At 39.6% G+C, this 26,046-nt stretch overlaps 1 protein-coding gene across 1 annotated transcript in view; it reads right to left on the reverse strand.

Moving 5' to 3' along the window:
- ADCY5 (adenylate cyclase 5) overlaps positions 1-26,046 on the reverse strand; it is a 92,586-nt gene that overhangs the window by 57,224 nt on the left and 9,316 nt on the right. Inside the window, exons 3-6 of the mRNA XM_070730324.1 lie at positions 15,837-15,948; positions 15,341-15,468; positions 6,136-6,294; positions 5,434-5,575 (exon numbers count right to left, since the gene is read on the reverse strand). Of these exons, the coding sequence (XP_070586425.1) occupies positions 5,434-5,575; positions 6,136-6,294; positions 15,341-15,468; positions 15,837-15,948 (541 nt within the window). The remainder of the gene's footprint in view (positions 1-5,433; positions 5,576-6,135; positions 6,295-15,340; positions 15,469-15,836; positions 15,949-26,046) is intronic.

The raw sequence follows: 26,046 nt of genomic DNA on the forward strand, positions 1-26,046 counted from the left end.
TCCTCTGTGGAATCCTAACCAATTGGGGGTGGGAGGAGTGTTTGGAAACTAAATAATTATTATGTATATATTAAAGAGGCAAAGAGATTATATAATGGACTATAGAATTTGGTAACTCAAATAATGTGATAATCCAATGTATATTGGTTTAGGATACTTGGGGATAAACAATCTCTTTAAGAGTGAATTTATATAAGAGTGTAGTATCAATTAACCAATCTAGGTGTTGATCCAATTTTCAAGCTCCTGTTTGCTCAAATGGAAATATGCGTAAGGGAGAGAAAAGCATTTATGTATGGGGAAAACGCCGCATGGCGCTGGGCTTCCTGGGTGATCGTGCGCGTTCTTGTGCAATAACCCTTCTTTCCTTGCCTTCGGCGGTGGTGGCTGTGTGCAACTGGCCCTGCCGCAAATTAATTAATTAATTAATTAATTAATTAATTTATTTATTTATTTATTTATTTATTTATTTATTTATTTATTTATTAAATTTGTATGCCGCCCCTCTCCGCAGACTCAGGGCGGCTCACAACAGTAATAGAAAAACAATGTACAATTCAAATCTAATAATTAAAACTAAAAAACCCATAATTTAAGAAAACATATACACAACATACCATACATAAACAGTATAGGCCTGGGGAAGTTATCTCAGTTCCCCCATGCCTGATGACAGAGGTGGATTTTAAGGAGCTTACAAAAGGCCAGGAGGGTGGGGACAGTTCTAATCTCAGGGGGGAGCTGGTTCCAGAGGGTTGGGGCCGCCACAGAGAAGGCTCTTCCCCTTGGCCCCGCTAAATGTCGGCCCGCCTCTACTTCCGAAAGACGTAACTCACTTCTCAAATCAATATAGCCGAGATCAGTCTTAGGAGTAGAGTAAGCTTCCAGTTTCTAATTCTTTACGCCAGACAAAATGAGTTGCTACAAGGGCTACCTTTTCCAAGAGAACTAGGCACACACTTGTCAGCAATCTGGATTCGGAAAGGCTTTTGCAGAGAAGTTTTACAATTCCTAGCAATACTGGCAAGTTTGCAGTGAGCTTTATTTAGTGCAAGCTGCTTGACCTGCACAAACTGCACACATTTTCCCATAGTGTATTGACTGAATGGAGGCAGCAGCATAGCAAGATCTGCTCATGACCCAGAATATGCAGGAGTTTTTCTTATTAGCTTGAATAGTTATTCTTGTTTTTGCCATAGCAACATAATGAGCCTGCTCCGCCACCCTACCCCCTCCCTTGTCTTTCCTTAGTTTCACACCATATAAGAACAATCGATAAACATTCATTTGCAGTAAGGGATTTTTCCTTTCCTAACACAACCCTATCGTTTTCCATTATTCATTTCATAAAGCAACTCATCAGTAGTGTTTAAACTTCAAATTTTTAAAGATAAATACTGTTTGTGGAATGCCTGGCTAAATGGTATTTGGCCATAGAATAATGTTTTGTTTTTGCTTCCCTTTTTGGCATCTAATGGGATATACTTTTTGAAATGTGTAGATTTAGAATCAGTTTTAGCTGGAGGGCAGAAATAGATGGGTTAGGAATGTAAAATAAATCACTGTGGCTATTTCAAAATACATAAAAAAAGTTAATCAAATACATAATCTAAAAATGACTTCATATTATTGTATTTTTAGAATCCTCAAACCTCTGTGTTGGTGGTTGTCCAATGTTTTTCTTATTTTCTGGCACAAGAGGTCTGTAGTTGGAGCTGTTATAGATTAAACAGTGTTTCTAATATAGTTATGTAGGAGCAAAGAGGCTTTTCTGTGAATTGCTTTTTTTAGAATTTTCCTGTTTTATTGTGGTCATGTTTAGATTATTTGAATAAACATTCACTATGGGTGAAATTGTTCGGCTGGTTTTTTCCTATAGTAGTTTCAAAGAAAATTATCATCATCATCATCATATACATCATAAGTAACACATAAACATATAAGGACCTGTCCCTTCAAAATACCTCAGTGTTTTAGTTGTGTACCGTTGTATTATACAAAACAAATAGTTTATGTTGCCCTGAATTATATGCTATCATGAAACATCAGAAATCCATCTTTCCATAGATTTATTTTATTTATTTTATTTCTCCTAAATCAGCAAAATTTGGATCATTGATAATTTAATAAAAATGTAATGATTTGCTCAGATCTCTGTAGTAAACACACAAGATTCCTAAGCTTGCAGTACTACATCTTACTTTTATTATGCAGTTAAGGAACTTTTACTACTTGTGTTTTTACTACTAATTCCAAATTTTATTCTGTATTCTGTCTTCTAAATCCTATAATTTATACTGTGTTCTGCCTTAGCTTATTTCTTAGATACATCTTAAGCTACTGTGCTTTCTGTTTCTTCTTGATCTTCTCTTTCAATGCCAATGACTCCTGCACAGCTGAGCTCCTTTCTAAAGGGCTAGATTGACTGATCTATAAGCAGAGATAGGTTCCTCCTGGTTTGGACCACTTCTGTGTAACTGGTAGTAACTTTGGCAGCCTGGGCTTTTGGAACCAGCAGCGACCCAGGCCTACCAAGCCCTCAAACCGGCTCACTTGGCAGAGGCTTAGGCGCCACCATCTTGGTTTTTTTGCTTCTGTGTATGCACAGAAGCTGTTTTTTCTTAGCACTGCACAAGTGTGCAAAGCGTGCCCATGCAGCACATCAAGGAGCAAACTGGCAGCAAAGAAAACCAGAACCCACCCCCTATTTACAAGGGTGGGTTCATAAGGTAATGGGTGTAGGAGTGTGCAGGATGGGCCGGGGGGCAGAGCAGTGAGTCCCTGTATAAAAGGGACAGGCTCACCACTCATCCCACTTTTGGAATTTATGGAGCAGAAAAAAGGGGCTAACAGCAACTGTGTGATCTCCTTTAGGGCACCTTTTGGAAGGTGATGGACTACCCTTCACCTTCACCAGAAGCTCTGGGCTTATACGACTCATATGGTGGGGATGCCCTTGGGACTCCCCTGCCTCAGGTCTACAGGTAAGCTTTCCCACATGCCTTGAACATAGTGCAAGGGAAGGTCAAGTCCAAGGTCAAGGTCAAGGGCAACCTTTCCTTGCTCAGCAAGGAGCTTTCACCCATAGTTGCCAAGAATATTTGGAATGGAAGTTCCGCCGCATTTGGTTTACCTCTGTAAGTCCAGATTTAAATTATTTATTAGATTTGTATGCTGCCCCTCTCCGAAGACTCGGGGCGGCTCACAACAGTAATAGAAACAATATAACAGTGAAACAAATCTAATATTAAAAATAAAACATATATAAAACCCCAGCAATTAAAACCATGAATAAAATGAATAAAGTGACCCATAAAACGTAGCTCTGTGGTCTGTGAGCTTATTCCGCGTCCGGTGCAAAATGGTAGTTTCATTCTAGACTTAGGGCAGTGATTACAAAGAAGCAAAATGAAATATATCATGTTTATTGTGAAGAAGTATCTATTTAAGAAACTCAAGTCTTTTCCAACATAATAATGCAATATTTATAAAAATCACGACATTCAGGTAGATTTTTCTCCTTTATAAATAGAAAAAGAGGCATTCCAAAATTCTAAATAATTTGCATGACCATATATACTGTATGTGACCAAACTATTTATGGGAGGAAACCGAGAATGCCATCTAAGAAATATTGCATTATTCAGAAGCAAACATGGTTTAAAAAAAAGCACTTTTACCAGGGGCCAGAAATTAAGCAATGATCTCACAGATTATAAATCTATACCATAAGGAAAACAACTGAGGTCATGCTTGAGGTTATTTATAAAACTTCCTTTTCTTTTTCCATGTGCCTTTTGCTCTACCTTGGGTGATTTATTATACTATAAAGTCAAATTATGGTAGTACACGTGACCTTCAGAATAGCAAGTAGCTATTTTCTTTTCCAGAAGAGACTATGTATGTAAGGTCGTCACTTTAGAAGAAGAAATATTTATATATTATGAAGCAATGTGTCTGCTGAACAACTTAACGTCCCAGAATTATAGACCAGAAGATTAGCAAGTAAAAATTCTAATGTGGATTATAATGGAAGCTAGAATTGCTGGTACAATTTACATTGGCACTCAGTTCATGTAAATATGCAAAAGAATTTTCCTCTATTGTCTCACAGCAGAAGAAAAAAAAGAGGAACATTTTATTTATAAAAATTTATTTATAAAACTAAACAAAAATGCTCTTCCAAAATTTATGTTAACCAAATAGGGATTTGTAGAAACTATGAGAATGTGAATTTCCCCAACAATGAATAGCAATAAAGGAATATATTTTAAAAAGTCTAATAAATATCGACTCATATTTATTGCTTGATAATTTTGTATTAAATTTATGAATCTACAACTTTCAATATTAGACTCTCTGAAATCAGAAGGATTTGGTTTCAGAAGAGATGATTAAAACTGAAACAAAAACTTAACATTTCATTATATAAGGTGCCACATGCTCAGAATTTATTGATTGATTGATCGTGCTTATAGGCCGCCCTACTCCTTCTGGACTCTGGGCGGTGTACAACATATAAAAACAACGAAAGAAAAAACTAAAACCCATTAAAAGACCATTCATATACTTTAGTGGCCGGATCAAGATGGTGTCGAATTGATCAACAGCCCCAGGCCTGCTGGCAAAGCTAAGTCTTCACAGCCTTCCGGAAGGCCAGCAGCGTAGGGGCAGTATGGATTTCAGGGGCAGCTAGGGGGAGAATAATTTAAAGTATGACAAAGCTTTCTGATTGTAGAATGAATTCTCTGAAAAATAATTGAAATATTAGTTCCCCAATTTTCTCTGGAAAAGTGAAGATTGAGGAGCTGAAATAGAAATTGCTTGTGCTAGATGGGATTTGTCAATGTCTTTTTATTTATTTATTTATTTTATTTATTTATTAGATTTGTATGCCGCCCCTCTCCGAAGACTCGGGGTGGCTAACAACAATAAAAAGACAATGTAAACAAATCTAATATTAAAAATAATCTAAAAAACCCCAATTTAAAGAACCACTCATACATACAAGCATACCATGTATAAATTCTATAATCCTAGGGGGAAGTGAAATTTCAATTCCCCCATGCCTGATGGCAGAGGTGGGTTTTAAGGAGCTTGCGAAAGGCAAGGAGGGTGGGGGCAACTCTGATATCTGGGGGGAGCTGGTTCCAGAGGGTCGGGGCCACCACAGAGAAGGCTCTTCTCCTGGGTCCCGCCAAACAACATTGCTTAGTTGACGGGACCCGGAGACTCGGCCAACTCTGTGGGACCTAACTGGTCACTGGGATTCGTGCGGCAGAAGGCGGTCCCGGAGATATCCTAGGGGCACACATTTCACACAGAATGTCCCATATAAAAAGCTACTATGAATGTATACAAACTTATCATATGTAATGACTCATCAGCTGTAGCACTTTGCTATGGGCAGTTTCAGTAATGATTACTTCTTACCCGTTTTTGACTGCATTGGACGATGAGGAAAGTCTCTATACTATGCTCCTTGAGGTAAGCATTGCGTTCCCCTCCAAAGCCCAGCTCCACTTCATAATCACCGTTTAGATAGTTTAGCGTAGCTTTTGTTATGTGGATTCGCCTTGATCGCAGACAAGAGACAATCAAATCCATTTGTTAGTAAAAAGAATCAAGTAGTAAACATTTTAGAATGGATAAGATTGCATTGCATTCCTACCCTGCAACTACATTTCCCCCCATGATACACCCCCCCCAACCCCTACAGGGCAACAGTCCTAATATGGGCAATTTGAAATAAAACATTATCTATTTGTGTTGGTGAAGTCTTCTTCATGGAAAAACACTTATATTTCACCAGTTTTTGTCTCTCCTCCTTAAGATGGATACTTGAATGTGAAAACATAGCACAAATCTATGTTGCATAGAATATTCCTCCAATCAAAGGAACTGCCCGAATGGCTGGTTTATAAAGGGAAACACAGAGAAATGTGTTTTTCAATCTCTTTAATTTAGTAAGCAGGAAATTTAGAAATAAGAACCATATGCGAAAGCACTGTATAGTTCTAGCAATTCTTTGGAATGGATTTATGCTATTTGTATAGTACATCTAAGTGCTCCTCTCTGATACACGGACAGATGGAAATATTTGCACTGATCTGCATTCTGACCGAGAGCTCTTACCCTGCTTTGCCACCGGCTTCCATGTGATTGGCTAATGTGACGTCATTTGACCACACATCAAACTGCCATTTCCTGAGGCCCAAGACTCCGCAGTGAACTCTCCCGCTGTGGATTCCAACTCGCATATTCACATTGACGCCCGTCACTTCTCGTACTAATCTGAGGAAAGATGTAGGGATGCAGTGGTTCTCAACCTTTCTAATGCCGTGACCCCTTAATACAATTCCTCATGTTGCGGTGACCCCCAACCATAAGTCTAGCCCCAATTCTCCCAACAGAGCTTTGATCTGATTGGCAGGAAGGTCAGAGGGACACCCCCACTTTAAACGCCTGATTGGTTCGATTGTAAAAATATGTTCCAAGTCGCCAGAATAGAAGTTTTAGTTCCTAGCACCATGGGAAATTTGTTTTTTCCCATAACCTTAAGCGACCCCTGTGAAACAGTTGTTTGATTCCCAAAGGAGTCCTGACCCCCAGGTTGAGTACCACTGGGATAAAGAATGACCATTCCTAGACAAACAAAACTAAAGGAATATAAGCATTTATAATAGGCAATTTTGCTCGGTCTAAATAGACTTCAATTCAACCGAATCAGAGAGGAAAAAAAAACAGGCTACAAGTGGATTGGAGGTATTCTCAGAAGATGAAGTCAGTTCAATTGGCAGAGTCCACAGTTCAAAGAAGTGGCAAAGACAAAGCAAAAACATACACAAACCTCTGGTTTCCATTTCAAAGCCAGCCATAACTTGCCTACTCTAATGAACTTTAATAGTCATGTTGCAAAGACAGAAGGGAAAGAGATTACAGAGCCCTATTTGTTCATACAATTCTAGCATCAAACTTCCCATAAGTGAAACACAATACAGTCAAACCTCGTCTTAATTGGTTCTAGGGGGAGGTTTGTAAGACGAAAGGTTCGTAAGACGAAACATTGTTTCCCATAGGAAACAATGTAAAGTCAATTAATCCGTGCAACCAAAAAACCCCCCGCAAAAAACCCGCTGCCGCCCGGCTGTCACCTTTTAAAACAGCCTGGGGGCTTCTCAGCAACCTCCTGAACGCCGAACGCCGAATCCGAACTTCTGGATTCTGTGTTCGGGAGGCCGCCGAGAAGCCCCCAGGCTGTTTTAAAAGGTGACAGCCGGGCGGCGGGGCTTCCCATCAGTCTCCGAACGCCAAACGTGGACGTTCGGGTTTGGCGTTCGGCTTCGGGAAGCTGCTGGGAAGCCGCCCAGCTGTTTTAAAAGGTCACAGCCGGGCTGGGGGGCTTCCCAGCAACCTCCCGAACCCCGAACTTTTGCCGAACTTCCAGGTTCAGGGTTTGGGAGGTTGCTGGGAAGCCCCCCAGCCCAGCTGTCACCTTTTAAAATAGCCGCGCGGCTTCCCAGCAGCTTCCCGAAGCCGAACGCCAAACCTGAACTTCCGCGTTCGGCATTCGGAGACTGCTGGGAAGCTGCACGGCTATTTTAAAAGGTGACAGCCGGGCTGGGGGGCTTCCCAGCAACCTCCCGAACCCTGAACCCGGAAGTTTGGCAAAAGTTTGGGGTTCGGGAGGTCGCTGGGAAGCCCCCCAGCCCGGCTGTGACCTTTTAAAACAGCCGGGCGGCTTCCCAGCAGCTTCCCGAAGCTGAACGCCAAACCTGAACTTCCGCGTTCGGCGTTCGGAGACTGCTGGGAAGCCGCGCGGCTATTTTAAAAGGTGACAGCCGAGCTGGGGGGCTTCCCAGCAACCTCCCGAACCCCGAACCCGGAAGTTCGGCAAAAGTTCGGGGTTCGGGAGGTTGCTGGGAAGCCCCCCAGCCCGGCTGTGACCTTTTAAAACAGCCGGGCGACTTCCCAGCAGCTTCCCGAAGCTGAACGCCAAACCCGAACTTCCGCGTTCGGAGACTGCTGGGAAGCCGCGTGGCTGTTTTAAAAGGTCACAGCCGGCCTGGGGGGCTTCCCAGCAACCTCCTGAACCGAACCCGGGGTTCAGAAAAATTTTGCCTCTTCTTACGAACTTTTTTCGAGTTGCGAACCGACGTTCGGGAGGCTGCTGGGAAGCCCCGCCGCCCGGCTGTCACCTTTTAAAACAGCCGTGCGGCTTCCCAGCAGTCTCCGAACGCCGGTTCGTAACTCGAAAAAAGTTCGTAAGAAGAGGCAAAATTTTTCTGAACCCCGGGTTCGTATCACGAGTTGTTGGTAAGACGAGGGGTTCGTATCTTGAGGTACCACTGTACATATGTGAAACAACTGCTTCAGTGTGATATATCTGGAGTTCTGTTATAGTCAACCAATGGTTATTTCTTCTTTAGTTGTTCCAACAGGGTCCGATGTTAAAATTTTTATATTATAATAATACTAATAATAATAATAATAATAATAATAATAACAACAACAACAACAACAACAACAACAGCAACAACAACAGAGTTGGAAAGGATCCTGGAGGTCTTCTAGTCCAACCCCCGGCTTAGGTAGGAAACCCTAAACTACTTCAGACAGATGGTTATCCAACATCTGCTTAAAAACTTCCAGTGTTGGGGCATTCACAATTTCTGGAGGCAAGCTGTTCCTCTGATCAACTGTTCCGACTGTCAGGAAATTTCTCTTTAGTTCTAAGTTACTTCTCTCCTTGTTTAGTTTCCACCCATTGCTTCTTGTCCTACCATCAGGTGCTTTGGAGAATAGTTTGATTCCTTCTTCTTTGTGGCAACCCCTGAGATACCGGAACACTATTGTCATGTCTCCCCTGGTCCTTCTTTTCATTAAACTAACCATGCCCAGTTCCTGCCACCGTTCTTCATATGTTTTAGCCTCCAGTCCCCTAATCATCTTTGTTGCTCTTCTCTGCATTTTTTCTAGAGTGTCAATACCCTTTTTGCATCGTGGTGACCAAAACTGAATGCAGTATTCCAAGTGTGGCCTTGCCAAGGCATTATATAGTGGTATTAACACGTCACGTGATCTTGCTTCTATCCCTCTGTTAATGCAGCCAAGAACTGTTGTTGGCTTTTTTGGCAGCTGTTGCACACTGCTGGCTCATATTTAAATGGTTGTCCACTAGGACTCCAAGATCCCTCTCACAGTTACTACTACTACTACTACTACTAGAACTAGGGAGAAATTTCCTAACAGTTGGAACAGTTGATCGGTAGAACGGCTTGCCTCCAGAGGTTGTGAATGCCCCAACAATGGAAGTTTTTAAGCATATGTTGGGTAATCATCTGTCTGAAATAGTGTAGGGTTTCCTGCCTAAGCAGGGAGTTGGACTAGAAGACCTCCAAGGTTCCTTCCAACTCTGTCGTTGTTGTTGTTGTTGTTGCTGCTGCTGTTGTTATTAATGTACCACATATACTGTACCTGTGCATTTTGTTTTTCTTGCCTAAATGTAGGTATCCTTTGTGGAATTTTATTTTGAGAACAAACATTTAAAAGCAGATTATATCTCTGTGTTAGGAAGAAATCTGTTAAGATTACTGTTGCCTTTGGAAGACCTTAAATGATTAGTTGAAAATGTTGGTATGGCTGCTGTTGTATTATATTGGCCAGGATTAGTATTGTTGTACAGCCTAGGGTTTAACAGTTCTTTTCAAAGGACAAAACAGACCACATAGGGCCGATTCTTTTTCAAATCAAGTATACAATTTTGTGACCATTAACTGTATCATTGGATTTTCTCCAAATCCTGCTACCTTTTTGCAAAATGTAATTTATTGATGGAGAAGATCATTACATATTACTGTAATGTTCCAATCATTAAGCCACAAATGGAAAATGTGGAAAATGCCCAGGAAGCATATGACCCTCATTTTTTTTTCTACAGACACAGACAACCACAAATATTTTTAAGATTCTTTTTAAAGGGATCTCCCCCTGGGGGGGGGGAACCTTGAAAAAATCCTTAATTTCAAAAAGATTCTGTGATCATGCCTTAAACATTTATTACGTAAGAAAGAATTCTATGCAATATCCTGACTAATACATATCTTCATACAAATAAAGGTGAGTTCTCTCGGTGACCCTGACTATTTCAAACATAATGGGGACATTCAATTCAATTCAATTCAATTTATTAGATTTGCATGCCGCCCCTCTCCGAAGACTCGGGGCGGCTCACAACAACAATAAAAAACAGTATAACAATGGAGCAAATCTAATAATAAAATTACATTAAAAACCCCCAACAATTTAAAAACCATACAACACATACATACCAAACATAAAATATAAGAAAGCCTGGGGGAGATGTCTTAATTCCCCCATGCCTGGCGATATAGGTGGGTCTTGAGTAACTTGCGAAAGACAAGGAGGGTGGGGGCCGTTCTAATCTTCGGGGGGGAGTTGATTCCAGAGGGCCGGGGCCGCCACAGAGAAGGCTCTTCCCCTGGGGCCCGCCAAATGACATTGTTTGGTTGACGGGACCCGGAGAAGGCCAACTCTGTGGGACCTTATCGGTCACTGGGATTCGTGCAGTGGAAGGCAGTTCCGGAGGTACATTAGAGGATAACACTAGCTTCCTCAGATCCTAATGATCCATCAGTTATCTCTGCAAATGAATTACTAAGATGCACAAGTCCTAGCAATGATAGAGTTAAAGGAACTGGTGGCATCTATCTTTATCCTTTTAAATTCACAGAGAAGGTGAAAAGACAAAAATATAAAACAAGAATTTGCAGTAGATCCCTGAAACACAGCTTAGTCCTTCTCTTTCACAACTGCACAATTTAAAAGACTGACACACACAGTATATTGGTGACTGCTGTCTTAGTTGTTAGTTTCATGCATTGGACGGAGGATCATTACTCATTACTGCATTACTAACAGAACAGTGGCACTTATATAATTTTGCAGATAATTTCTTGGCCTAGTGACTGCCAGCCAATCATCGCTATACACTGGCTTCTCCTGTGTGCTCACAATCCCCAGGACATGGAGAAAAGGAAGTCTAATTTGAAAAGGAGATCTATGGAATTTATGGGAGCTACTGGCTTATCTGCATGAGCATAGACTATTGTTATTTTTGTTATTATTAATTTATCCCAGACCTTTTGCATGAATGAAAACAAAAATATTAGGAATAAGTAGAAAAAAACCCAGAAAGTAATCATGGGCCACTTTGTGAAAATATGTGCAACTAAATAAAATAAAGCCCTTAAGAAGGGATTCTTTGGAAACAATTTACAGTGATTATAGCAAATTAATCCCATTTAAATTTTTGAATGTTATTTAAAAATGTGCTTTGTAGATGTAGCTAATGAGCAGTTTTATTTTTAAAGGACAAAACTTCAAGAAATATCAAATATGTTGCCAAGTTATTTAGTTGCACTCCAAACACTGCATGAAATCTGGAAGGCTCCTGGATAGGACACATAGAAAACAATAGAATGATATAAAATTATATGGAGAAAATTATTACTTTGGGAATATTTCAAACTTTTTATGAAATTAAAGATCTGTCAGGTAGTGTGTACATCACTATAATTTTGAAATGTGACAAAGATCCTCTGTATATTTGAAATCTCTGTTAGATGTTTGACGCTAAGATTTGCAGAGTTATACTGAAAAGATTACAATTCATCCTAAATAGTCTGTCTCATAAAAATGCATTGTGCCTCAGTCAATACAAGATTTGTGGTTTCTGTAATAGCTTTGCATTCTAATAAACATGAACCAATTGGCTGGCCTCACTCTAGGCAGAAGAGCTTTGATTTAATTCAAATTTAATTTTTGGTTCAAATTTAGATTTGGATTACAATCTATTATTGTAATTCATCTGTTTATGTAATTACTAATAGGTACATCTGGCTAGTAACTTATCAAATATATAATTTTAATTTGATGCTGAACTCTTGGCATGTTTAATAAAACAATGGTGAAATCCAGGGAGTCTTAAATTTAAGTCTATGATATTTTATGAAAATGATATATTTTCAACAATGATTAAGAAAACTTTTATTTCAATCTGAAAGTATTGGGGCTTGGGGCCATTAGATTCTTGCCCCCTGGCCAATGAATGTGTTGAGAGAAAGTTGATTGAATGAAATGAATGTTTTTATGATTTTGGGGTTTTTAGATCTTAAATTTAATTAATTGGATTAAGATGTTTCATATTGTTTTACTATATGTTGTAAGATAGATAGATAGATAGATAGATAGATAGATAGATAGATAGATAGATAGATAGATAGATAGATAGATGATAGATCTGAGTAAATAGTAACTTGGAATAAATAAGACTTTTTGAGCATAGTTATTGTATATACCTGGAGATTTTTGTCTCCTGGAAAATATCCTGTTTAAGGCATAAGAATATTTCAATAGTATTACTCAAATGAATGAGGATATTAAAAGATAGATGAATATCTAATGGTTTGTGGGGGGAAATTAATATTGTAAAATTAATTTTGTACCAAAATTTATATATTAATATAGAATTGCCTACTTTCCATTTAAATATTTTAAATATATTAATAAATTAATGACCATTTCTTTATGGAAGTAAAAAAATATGTTCAAGTATAGCTCCCTTATGATTAGAGTTTTAATTTTCTAGTTTTAAATAATGCCAAGAGGTATACTTGCTAACCACAATCAAATCCTGGAAGAAAAGTGATATTAACTATTTATAACTGTGGGCTCCGTTTCAGAGTTAATATTGAGCACCCATATGATCCTGAAATTTCTTGGTACTAATCATAGTGGGAATTTGGTTACTTTTCAGTAGTCAATGTCATTTAACTGGACAAAAAAATTAAAGGTGGCCAATTTGACGTCACTCATGTCAAGGGTTTGGGTTAGGGTTAGGGTGCCTGGCCTCTCCTTGCCTCAAAGAGATACGATTTCCCTATTTATTTACTATTACTGAACATCCAAAATATACTATTTAATTCTATGTATATATGCCATATGTGTACATACATATTACACACAGGCACACAAATATATATGTTATCTACTATATAAACTGTATGTGTATGTATACACACACCTGCACACAGTTCTTCTAAAATTATACACATTCAACCTCATTTACTGTGATAGGAAAAACATAACCAGAGCCCAGAAGGGAAAAAAAGAAAAAAAAATCAATTTTTTTCTACCGGTTCTGCATACCTATCATCCAGAGCCCAATTCAGTGTTGGGTTGCTCATAGTTTGACCCTATTCTGTGAACCAGTAGCAGCAGTGGCAAAAAGCCCCGCCCACCCACCCAGGACACTTCTGCTAAAACCCAGTAGCAATGGGTTTTCAGTGCCCACTACTGGCCCAATTATGTCCCCTGTGGATTGTTGCTTGTTTTTGAAAATACTGTCTGGCCTTAAGACAATAGCTTGGCCTACCACACAATCCAAATGTCTAAATGGAGTTTAATGAGGTTGTTAGTTAAGTATGCGGCACTATACACTATGTTTACAACTAGAGTTGGAAATAGGTGTGGAGGAGTACTCCATTCTCTGTTTACAAATTGTCCCTTGTCAGCTTTCAAAAAACCTGGTTCCTGCTTTGTGTGGGATGAAAATTATTTGACAATCTTTACCTCATTTCTATATCTGGAGTGAGAGACTTTCTGTTCTCACTACCTCCTCCGTCTTCCCTGATGAAAAGAGAATGCTTCTTAGACAAATGAAAGTAATAAAGATTAAAAAGCTGAACTGCGAGGCATTATAATTACTTGGACCGTTCAGGAAGCTCTTTTGATAAATTAACACAGCTTTTTTGCCTTGCAAACTTTCAACAATTAGTTGATAAAAGTGTATGAATTTAGAAAGCTATTAAATTTTTTACCTTTGAACAGAAATCTACAAGGTACCCTGAAATAATAGGTGTAACTCAGAAACAGCATGTCACCTCTACAGTCTATTAAAATTAATGGAAGTAAACAATCAATCAAATACTTATATTACACACAAACGCCTGCCTTCAAGGCAGGATTTTAACTTCTAGGCCGCAGGCTCACCTCCGAATGGCTCTTCCCTGGTACAAGCTGATTCGGAGGTGAGCCTGTGGTCTAGAGGATAAATCCTGCCTTGCAAGCAGAAATCCACAGGTTCAAATCCCATAAAGGGTATAGCTAGCTGACGAGAGCATAATAAGCTTGAAATAGATCTATACTAGTCTCCATTTCTTTTCACTTATCAGCAAAATTATGTCTCTCTCTCTCTCTCTCTCTCTCTCACACACACACACACACACACACATTCTTTCCTCTAAGGAACCCATAAGCAGTCGCTCCTTGTTTTTATTTTTATTATAATAATCTGTGGAGGTAAGCCAAACTGAGCTCCAAATTATCCACAAAGCTCCATATTTAAATGAGATTTCTTTTTTTATTATTAATTTTTTTAAAGATAAAACAATACAAAATACAAACAAACAAATATAAAATATTTATAGGGGTTCTTTACTGTCCCTCTCTTATCAGAAGTTGTTAAATGAGATTTCTGCAGCATCAATCCATCACTTTAATTGCTATTGTCACATCACTATACAACATTATGGAAAATGATGCCGGTTCACATTTGCATTGTTACTGAATCAGCATTCCAACTGAAGGCAGAGGAGAAATGATACCGGTTTGTACCGGTTCACCCAAACCGGTAGTAAAAAGTGCTACCTGTTTGGGTGAACCAGTAGTAAAAAAATGCTAATGGTTCGGGCGAACTGGTATATCTGACAATCAGTTCTGTGACGATCAGCTGTGCCTCACCATCTAGATTAACCAGAAAGCAAGACTTCCTGCTTTCTAGATCAGGGGTCTCCAATCTTGGTAACTTTAACACTTGTGGCCTTCAACTCCCAGAAAGCTGGCTGAGGAATTCTGGGAGTTGAAGTCCACAAGTCTTAAAGTTGCTCAGGTTGGAGATCCCTGTGTTAGATAATCTAAATTGTGTGGCACAGCTGTTTTACTTACCTTTGCAGACTCTGATGGCTTCAAAATGCTCCTTTTTGAGTGCTACATAGTAGTCCCTATGATGCACACGTTTAGCAAACCAGGAATAGACTTCAGAGGATTTCACCCCTGACTGACGGTATTATTAATAAACATCAGTCTATCTCTAATCTCTTCAATCTGATGCGTTACCATATGGCATCACTACAACATCTAGAATTCCTAGCAGACATTGGCATTGCTGACTGAGAATTTCAGAAATTGTAGTTTTAAAGCCCTCGGGATACTCATTTGATATATGATCAATACTCCACCTTGGGGCGTGTATACTTACGAAATGGCTTCTATCATATCCATTCCCATTTCAACACAGCAGTGTGCATGATCTGCTCTGGCTTCAGGTAATCCAGATACACAGTAATAGCAATCACCTAAGATTTTTATTCGTAAACAGTGATTCTCCTGCAAAACAGAGGGGGGAAATCCAATTTTAATTCACAGGGTGGAGACAGGCTGCCTTTGAAAGCAATGGGCAATTTGCAATAGACTAAAATAGGACACTACCACTGTTGAATACTTTAAATATCGCTGTAAACTGTATCCAGGGAAAATATGTAAATAGGTTGCGCCTGATTGGTTGAGGCGCTGACAGCTTGTTTTTGAGCGGGAAAATAAATGTATAAAAGGAGCCGATTTTTCCTTGCCCAGCTGAGACGCGTTCCAGCTGGTAGTCACTTCTAAAAGAGCTGAAAATAAAGAACCGTCTCGTAAACCGCTGTGTCAAGACTCCTCAACCACAATTAAGGAAGCAAAGGATGGACCTTACTTACAGCAGCAAGCTTATCAAATCTGGCAAAGAGTTCGTTGAGTGTCATGACCAGCTCCTGAGCAGTACACTGGGAAGCAAGACTGGTAAAGCCTTCAATGTCTGCGAAGAGGATGCTGTGGGAGAGAAAAGCAAAAAAAAGAAGAGGAGAGGCAGACACAGTTCAATAAAAGATACTCTTCAACTCATTTTTACCTTTGAAATTGCAGGTGGTTCAGGAGGGGTGTTTGCAATGAATATGAGCAACCTGGTCAAGGCATGCTTTATAACGGCTGCAAACTCCGTATGTGAAAATGTCTCATGATAGGCAACAATTAGCAGACGCTTGATTGATAGGTAATGAAAGACAGTTTGTTTGCTCTTTGCTGTGTTTCCAGCCTAAAACAGAGCAGAGGTAATCAGGTTTTTCTAGATGGCTTTTCTTAGCTTTGGAATACACTTGAGTGCATTCTCCAAAATAGTTTGTTAGGCAAGAGCACAAAATTTATTTTTTGAAATAATGTACAGTATGTCACAGAAGTAGGTATACCTCCTCACATTTTGAAAATATTTAAGTACATCTTTTCATGTGACAACACTGAAGAAATGACCCTTGGCTACAAGGTCAAGTAGTGAGGGTACAGCCTATATAACTGTAAATGTGCTGTCCCCTCGAAATAACGCAACATACGGCCATTAATGTCTAATCTGCTGGCAACAAAAGTGAGTACACCCTTAAGTGGTAATGTCCAAAAGGGGCCCAAAGTGTCGATATTTTGTGTGGCCACCATTATTAGCCAGCATTGCCTTAATTACCGAACTCATTACCGGACTCCATAGTATCATCCCCAAACCCCCAACACTTTACCCTTAGATTATCTACAGTTGACCTATCCAGATTCCTAAGAGATCAGTAAGGGACATGCATAAGTGCACTAGAGTGCCTTCCGTCCCCTGTCCTATTGCTCTCCTATATCTCCTATACCTTTCTTCTATTCCTATATCTCTTCTTCTATTCTTTCATTGATATGTTCTATTACTATATCTTCTTTTCTAGTATTTATTAGATATATTTTACTATGAGTATCTCATCTATAACCCTCATCATGTATTTTACTATGTGTATATAGATATATACCCACTAAAACCCTAATTGTGTATTGGACAAAATAAATAAATAAATAAATAAATAAATAAATAAATAATAAAAAAATAATTCTCTTCGGCATAGAGTTCACCAGAGCTTCACAGATTGCCACTGGAGTCCTCTTCCACTCCTCCCTGATGAATGTCACAGAGCTGGTGGATGTTAGACAGACTAAGCACACCTCCACCTTCCATTTCAGGATGTCCTACAGATGCTCAATAGGGTTTAGGTCTGGATACATGCTTGGCCAGTCCATTACCTTTACCCTCAGCTTCTTTTTCAAGGCAGTGGTGTGTTTGGGATCATTATCATGTTGGAAAACTGCCCTGCGGCCCAGTCTCAGAAGGAAGGGAATCATGCTCTGCTTCAATATGTCACAGTACATGTTGGCATTCATGGTTCCCTCAATGAACTATAGTTCCCCAGTGCCAGCAGCACTCATGCAGCCCCAGACCATGACATTGCCACCACCATGTTTGACTGTAGGCAAAACACACTTGTCTTTGTACTCCTCACCTGGTTGCCGCCATACTCACTTGGCACCATCTGAACCAAATAGGTTTATCTTGGTCTCACAGGATATGGTTCCAGAAATCCACGTCTTTAGTCTGCTTGTCTGCAGTAAACCGTTTGCCAGCTATCTGTCTATCTATCTACCTTTATCATCTTTCTATATTACTGGCAAACATACCTAATACCCATCAATTATTTTCCCCATAAGACCAACTCTGGAGATTGAATGACTGGCCCAAAGAGATCACTGGAACTCATGGATTCTTGCTCTTGGACCAGCACTGAACCACTAGATCAAATTGATTCTCACATGCCAGAGCAATCATCATTATGATCATCACTGCCATAATGTAACCATAAATTTTATATCGGAATTAGAAGAAAAAGGTCATGAGGTATTAAAAAAATTCCAACAAACAAAAACCAACAGATTTGGAAAGATTTCAAAAGCTGTGATAGGCAGTTCCCCAAAATGGGTACCTATCACATCTTTTTATTCTCTCCTATCCCAACTCATCTTCAACATTTTTTCCCAATAAGGAATATAATTTTGGTTTGCAACAAAACGCTATTTTTTATTAATAATATTAATTATTTATTAACAATTATGTTGCAGCCTATGTTATCCAAAAACATTCTCCTGAAATAAGAATGATACCTGAAGCTAACACTTTTATTTATTACATACATCAGTCTCACACTTTATATCGGTCTATGTTTTTAATTTTTTTTTTAAAAAAACTTCATAACGCCCAGAAGATAGTTACAAAGATCAATACTTCCAGATACATAGAGAATTCCAGCACTATATAAACATATTTTTATACATTAACAAAATACAAAATTACTGTACATAGAATACCGATATAAACAGATGACATCACCATCCAGCAGAAAGTTACGGTAGATGGCTATAGCATTTAGTATTGTATAGCACTTAGACTTATACACCGCTTCACAGTGCTTTACAACCCTCTCTAAGCGGTTTACAGAGAGCAAATATGTTGCACGCAACAATCTGGGTCCTCATTTTACTGACCTTGGAAGGATGGAAGGCTGAGTCAATCTTGAGCCTACTGAGATTCAATCTGCCAAACTGCTGGCAACCTGTGATCAGCAGAAGTAGCTTGCAGTCCTACACACTAGCCATTGTGCCACCAAGGCTACTACAGTAATGTAATATATTTGATATTTGATTTAATAACATTAACTCAAATATTACGTACAACTACAATAATGTGGATAATACTGAGGGTCAGAACATAGAATGCACCCACTTTCCATTTGTGACTCACCTAACTGTCCACCACTGGATGATTCAATACCCCTCCCACTCATCACTTGAGTCTGCAGTGTGAAGTAACACTTCAACTTCAATTCAAGGTTAATGGATAAAATACTTCCACTAATTCTTTTCAAAATGGTGATTATTTCTAGTGAAGTAATTCTCAGAAGGCTATGGATAGAATTTATTCACAAAGCAAGAGTAATGTAATTTTCCCTGTCCTTGAGATGGGAGGAAAATATACTGATATGAAAAACGCTGTCCCAAAGCCAATTTTTATTGCATTGCAGCAACAGGGATCATCAACGCAATCTGGGGGTCCCATCAGAACAGAGATTGGTAAACGCCTTTCTCCTCTTATACAACATTACATATTGACAGGAAAATCAATAATTTCCATTAGTAGTCGTCTTCTTCTTCTTCTTCTTCTTCTTCTTCTTCTTCTTCTTCTTCTTCTTCTTCTTCTTCTTCTTCTTCTTGTTATTATTATTATTATTATTATTATTATTATTATTATTATTATTATTATTATCTAGATTTGTATGCCGCCCCTCTCCAAAGACTTGGAGTACCGCAGATTTTTAGACTGAGCAACCATTTTTATTTGTAGACCTTTTTTTCCTTAATGATTCACAACATCAAGGGTAGATGTCAAGTCAGCTGGGGACCTAACCAGTTGTGTTTTCAGAAGAAACCGGTGGAACTAATTTTGGGAGAGCCAAAGCGATTTTAAAAAAAAGATTTCTGCAGGCTACAATCATTCAGCAGTGGGATTCTTAAAATATGGTAGCCACCAATCTTATACATGGAGACAAGACTAGTAGTGGATTATGAATTAGTCTGCTATCAGTTTGTGTGTGTGTGTCTGTTTACACATGGATGCAATGCATGTGCAGAAGCATCCCAAGTGGGTGAGAGGAGCCTCCTGCCACTATTGGTCTAAGAACCAATCTGAATTGGGAGCAACACACCACTGGTCTAGACATATTCTCAAAGTGCATAACTACGAGCTACACTAATATGTGGCTATCAGTTATTTATTTATGTGTATCCTGCCTTTATTATATTTATGAATAACTCAATGTGTTGAATATATCCAATATACCTTTTTCCTCCTGTTTTTCTCATAACAGCAACCTTCTGAAGTGAACTGGGCTGAAAGCAAGGGGCTGGCCCAACATCACCCAGCTGTCTTTCATGGCTAAGATCAGTCTTGGACTTACAGTCTCCTGCTTTAACCACTAGACCAAACTGTTTATACTGGTATGTTCAAAATTGTTGGAGGAAATGAGAAGATATTACTACCTCATGCCTCGCTTGTGGGCTTCCCAGGTATTTGACTGGCTTTAGTCTGATCTATCCAAGTTTTACCTTCTCACATGGGTAATGGTTGTTGTCATTTCACAATTATTATTATTATTATTAATAATAATAATAATAATAATTTATTGGATTTGTATGCCGCCCCTCTCCGTAGACTCGGGGCGGCTAACAACAATAATAAAAACAACATGTACAATCCAATAATAAAAAAAAACCTAAAACCCCTATTATAAAACCAAACATACACACAAACATAACATGCATAACTTGTAATGGCCTAGGGGGAAGAGCTATCTCAACTCCCCCATGCCTGGCGGTATAAATGAGTCTTGAGTAGTTTACGAAAGACAGGGAGGATGGGGGCAGTTTTATACTCCGGGGGGAGTTGGTTCTAGAGGGCCAGGGCCGCCACAGAGAAGGCTCTTCCCCTGGGGCCCACCAAACGACATTGTTTAGTCGATGGGACCCGGAGAAGGCCAACTCTGTGGGACCTTATCGGTCGCTGGGATTCGTGCGGTAGCAGGTGGTTCCAGAGGTAATCTGGTCCAATGACATGTAGGGCTTTAAAGGTCATGACCAACACAATTCCTATGTGCTGATGTTTTTTGCCAGAACAACACATTGGAAGAAAAATGACTTCCTACTCTGTCAGTTCTGGGAAATAAGATATTAGCCCTTAAATAAGTTCACCATCTAAAAGTCTGATTCTTTCAAATTCTATTGAAACCAGATTTTGCCAAACACTGTCTGTCCCATTCAAGTAAAACATAACCGAAATACTGTGCAAAGGAACAAAGGAACAATATCACTTCAAGGAAAGAAAGAGTGCCACAGAGCAAATAATTCCCACTAAATAACTGGCCTAGTTTCCCCAATAATACCCTGAACAAAAATAGAAACCAATTGACATAGTAAAGCTAAGAGCTTTATTTAAAGTGCTGGGGAACACTGCCGATTCAGCCTTAGTTAAAAGCAGCTGAGTGAGTATTGTGGAAGCACCTTACAACTTTCTTATTTCTAGTCCTGACAAGAATAGCATCAGCAGTTTCTGCTTTCCTTTTTAAAAAAACCCTGCAGCAGAAAACTAAAAAAAGACTTTTAAACAAAGCAGGGACTTCCAGATAGGATGGCCTCAATGCCCAGAAGAGCTGTGGATGTAAAATTTATTTATTTGTTTGTTATTAAAATCAATCAAACAAACAAAAACAAGAATAGGACCTTACTGTATGTGCTCAACATTTAAAGAAACTGGGGATTGGGGGGGACAGGGAGAACACAAGCATAGGCAACATCTTCCCACACCTTTATTTTACTTTCCCCCCCTCAACAAGTGGTTAACAGAATTCAGCTATGACTTTGCACTGGAGTTTTCACACTAGGGACTGTATTATACAAGTACAGTATCAGTACTGGGTTCTGAATTAGTTTGCCACCATTTCACGCTCATCTGCACATGCGACACTTCTGCGCAAGGACAGAAGCGTCCCGGGCAGGTGGGTGGAGCCTCCTGCTGGTACCAGCCCTAAGAATCGGTACGAACTGGAAGCAACCCGCCGCTGCTCTGTATTTCAGATCATTTGTTATCAGGAAGAAGGATAATGATGAATGCAGAGGTTCAAAGTTTCAGCTAATGACCAAGATGGTCCTAGTAATTAACATACAAGGGGGGAAATATGGTCTTTATCTACGCCTCACTTCCATTTCCCAGCCAAACCTGAATGGTCATTCACTCTGGAATCTCCTCTCAAGGACAGAATACATGGTATGCTTGTATGTATGAGTGGTTCTTTAAATTGGGGTTTTTAAGATTATTTTTAATATTAGATTTGTTTTCATTGTCTTTTCATTGTTGTTAGCCGCCCCGAGTCTTCGGAGAGGGGCGGCATACAAATCTAATAAATAAATAAAAATAAATAAATAAGAAGGTTGTCTTAAATGTTGCAACTGATATTGTCGGCCAGAGCGATTTCAACAAGAAAAATGCCAAAAAGGAAATGTCCATCACAAATGTCATCATAACAAAGGATTCCAAGGACAGCAGGAATTCCACCTTATCTGAGGTCACCCAGGATGATTTATGCAGAATCTTTTCTCTTACCTGGCTCAAAGAATCAGCTCTTATTGGGTTCAACTTCCATTTCAAGTAATGTTGGACCAAGTGCAGCCTATACGAACCTATGGCACAAGCTCAGCCTATGGTGAACCTATGGCACAAGCGCAGCCTATGGTGAACCTATGGCACATGTGCCACAGGTGGCACGTGGAGACATATCAGAGGGGACGCAAGGCATTGCCCTATGTCAGTTCCAGCATGCATGCACGCGCTAGCCAGCTTATTTTAGGCCTTGGGGAAGGCCATTTTGCCCTCTGGAGGCTTGAGGGAAGCTCACCTGAAACCCTGGAGTGCAAAAAACAGCCTAATGGGCAAACTGGAAATTTGGAAAAAAACTTCTGCTTTCCCCATTGTGCTTTTTTCACACTACGGAGGCTTCAGGGAAGCTTCCTGAAGCCCTGGAGTGTGAAAAACCACCCAACGGGCAAACCGGAAGTTCAGAAACATGGACCTCCGGTTTGCCCGTTGGGCTGTTTTTCGCACTCCATGGTTCAGGAAGCTTCTCTGAAGGCTCCAGAATGTGAAAAACAGCACAATGGGGAAATCAGAAGTCTGCTTTTCTGAACTTCCGGTTTGCCCATTTTCACCATCCCAAGCTTCAGTGAAGTCTGTGAACTGTGTGCAGGGTCACTGCGGGGGGTGCACATATGTGAGGGGGAGGGAATGGGTGTGTGCACACACACCCTTTTGGCACACAAACCATCGCTGGCCTATACTCTTCAAAACAATTGCAAAAAGTACTCCTTCTTTACTGCTATTTTAAGGTTGCCCCTAAACTTGCCAATACAAAGCCCCTCTTTTCTCTGATGGAGAACAGGTTAATCAGACTGTAAGGAAGTGCATTATGAAATTGTTCTCCTCCATAGCCATTCTTGTAAGGTGATACAGGGTATCCTATGAGGCAACCCACAGAGACCAAAATATAACCTAATTTAGCTGTAGAATTATAATGATGCCTGATATTCATACAGTAATAGCTTTTCTGAGTGTCTGAAGGGCTGATTCACACATTAAATGATCATATAAGGAAGACATGAAAAGTTTACAAGGGGGAAAAAAATACATATTCTGTTCTCTATGGTTGCAGAAGATATCAGAATACTGTATAAGGTTTATCTTGAGACCTTCTGAATTTGAGCCTAAGGGAATTTTATGGAGCAACACAGATATTCTTTCCACTCATAATGTCACACTGAGTTAGGATTTAATTATGCTGGTTCCTTTGTGCAAGTATCTGCTTAGAAACAAATTATATTGAAATATAAGCTTTTGAAAGAAACCTGCTCACATTTGATTTGATTCATTTTTTCAAGAGGAACATTTGACATTTAAAAGTCTTCAAAATTCACCAAATTCTATTGTCCTTTTTCAATTTAAACCAAGTCTATCATCATTCTGGAGCCAGGAGCCCATTCTGAATCTTAATTATCTCAAATCTGAAAAATTATCTCGCCTCGCCCCCCCCCCCCCCAACAATTCTTTGCTACCATTCAAAGCTAATTTACAGGTAGAAGTGAAAGAAGAGCTTTCTTATGGCTAGATCAGTGAAAGCCATAGCTCCTTTATTTCTGCAGCAGGGATCACTTAAAAAAATAAGGCAACTCTAATTGGCATAATACCAATCCACTCGTTAACTGATTATTTCTCCTGTTCATAGCTTGTCACATCCAATTCTTCAGTTCAGTCATCCCAATATATTATTTTGGGTCTTGCTACTTACCCTCCCCACCCATGTCTTTTTTTAGGTGTATAAGAACCACTGCAATCATTGGTATGCTTCCAATATGCCATATTACTTGGTCAGAAGATCTATGTCACACAAGAGACAACATATTGATTCACCATCTGGGGAAACTTAGGTTGGCATAATAGAAACTGACATCTCCCATTTTCCAGTATTATTACCACCCTTTATTTTAAAAATACTTATTTTATGTTTCTTATTAATAGTCACAATTTTTATAGTGACATTCATAAACTTCACAGAACATTATGGATGAGGGATTGTGTTCAATTGTGTCTGATTCTCAGGAACTGCCTGGACAAGTTCCTGCTTTGCAATTTTTCTTGGCAAGGTTTTTCAGAAGTGGTTTGCCACTGCCTCCTTTTCTAGGGCTGAGAAAAAGTGACTTGTCTTAGGTCACCCATCTGGCTTTGTGCCCAAGGCAGGGCTAGAACCCATGATCTCAGAGTCTTTAGCCTGATGCTTTAACCACTACACCAAACTGGCTCTGAGGGACAGCAAGTGCAAATTAAATTCACAGAGCCTAGTTTAAAAGCTACTAGACCTCAGCAAGACCACCCAGCTCTGATGATATCATCACGTTGCACTTGCTGATGCTACCTTTGTTATGACCCAACATTTATTATTTTCTGGAACATACAAATGCCCCTTGCTTACTTGAAGGATTTAGACATCTTATTTATTTATTTCCTTTGCTTACTTGAAGGTCTTAAAGCATTTTTCCCCCTCTTTTTTCTCTTCTCTTCTCTTCTCCCCTCCCCTCTCCTGTTCACCCATCCATCCAACCATCCATCCATTCATCCCATTTCCTTACAAGGTGAAAAGCTATTAGAAGCAAAGAAAAGATGAAGACAAAAATGCTCAAATATCCAAATGCCTCAACAATCCATACAGAAAAGAAATTCCAACACCAGTTTCTATAAAGAGGCATGTGTGCGGAAGATAAAGAATATTGCTGTTGGGACTAAGTATATCTTATCAAAACACATGGCTCTATTGTTTGGATAGTTTCACTCTGGCATGTCCAAGGGATGTTGGAATGGCTATTGTTGATTCTTAGATCTTTTAAGTGCGGCGATAAGGTCCAGCCAAGAGGATTTTCGGGCTACATTGTAGGAATATAGTCTTCTTTGGGGAAAAGGTCCAACACTTTATGAATCTTAAAATCTATATTTACAGAAGGTTTGGACTGGATCAAGACTGAGTCATATTTAGAATACAGAGAGTCCTCAGTTAACAACTGCCCTGTTTAGCTGCTAGTTGAAGTTACAGCAGGGCTTTAAAAAGTACTTGAACTTACAATAAACACAGTGTTCCATGGTCATGTAATCAAGATTTAGACTCTTGGCAACTGATGCACATTTACGATAACTGCAGAGTCCCAAGATCATGTGATTGCATTTGCGACCTGCACAGCTGCTTTCAGATGAGCAAAGTCAATGAGGAAGCTGGCAGTAAGTTGCACGCTGCAGTCACATGAAGTCTCACTTAATGACCATAACTGATTTGTTTAACAACTGTAGTAGAATTTAGGTCATAAGCAGGGTGTGGTTAAGTGAGCTTTCATTTAATAACCGTGTTGCTTAGTGATGGAGTGCCGAGTGCAGTTGTTAAGTAAGGGCTACCTGTTTAATCATTGAAATGATCGAAACTTAAGGCTGCCAAAGATAATATGCAACCCATTACAGTAGTACCTCTACCTAAAAACGCCTCTACTTACGAACTTTTCTAGATAAAAACCGGTGTTCAAGGTTTTTCTGCCTCTTCTCAAGAACCATTTTCCACTTACAAACCCAAGCCTCTGAAACTGTAACCGGAAAAGGTGGTGAGAAGCCTCTGTGGGGCCTTTCTAGGAATCTCCTGGGAGGAAACAGGGCCGGAAAAGGTGGGGAGAATCCTCCGTGGGGCCTCTCTAGGAATCTCCTGGGAGGAAACAGGGTCTCCGCCCTCCCTGCGGTTTCCCCAATCGCAGGCATTCTTTGCTTTTATATTGATTCCAATGGGAAAAATTGATTCTTCTTACAAACTTTTCTACTTAAGAACCTGGCCATGGAACGAATTAAGTTCGTAAGTAGAGGTACCACTGTATTTTAAATAGATTTGCTCTGGT

Source organism: Erythrolamprus reginae, chromosome 1 (assembly GCF_031021105.1).
Source record: "Erythrolamprus reginae isolate rEryReg1 chromosome 1, rEryReg1.hap1, whole genome shotgun sequence".
Lineage (NCBI taxonomy): Eukaryota > Metazoa > Chordata > Lepidosauria > Squamata > Dipsadidae > Erythrolamprus > Erythrolamprus reginae.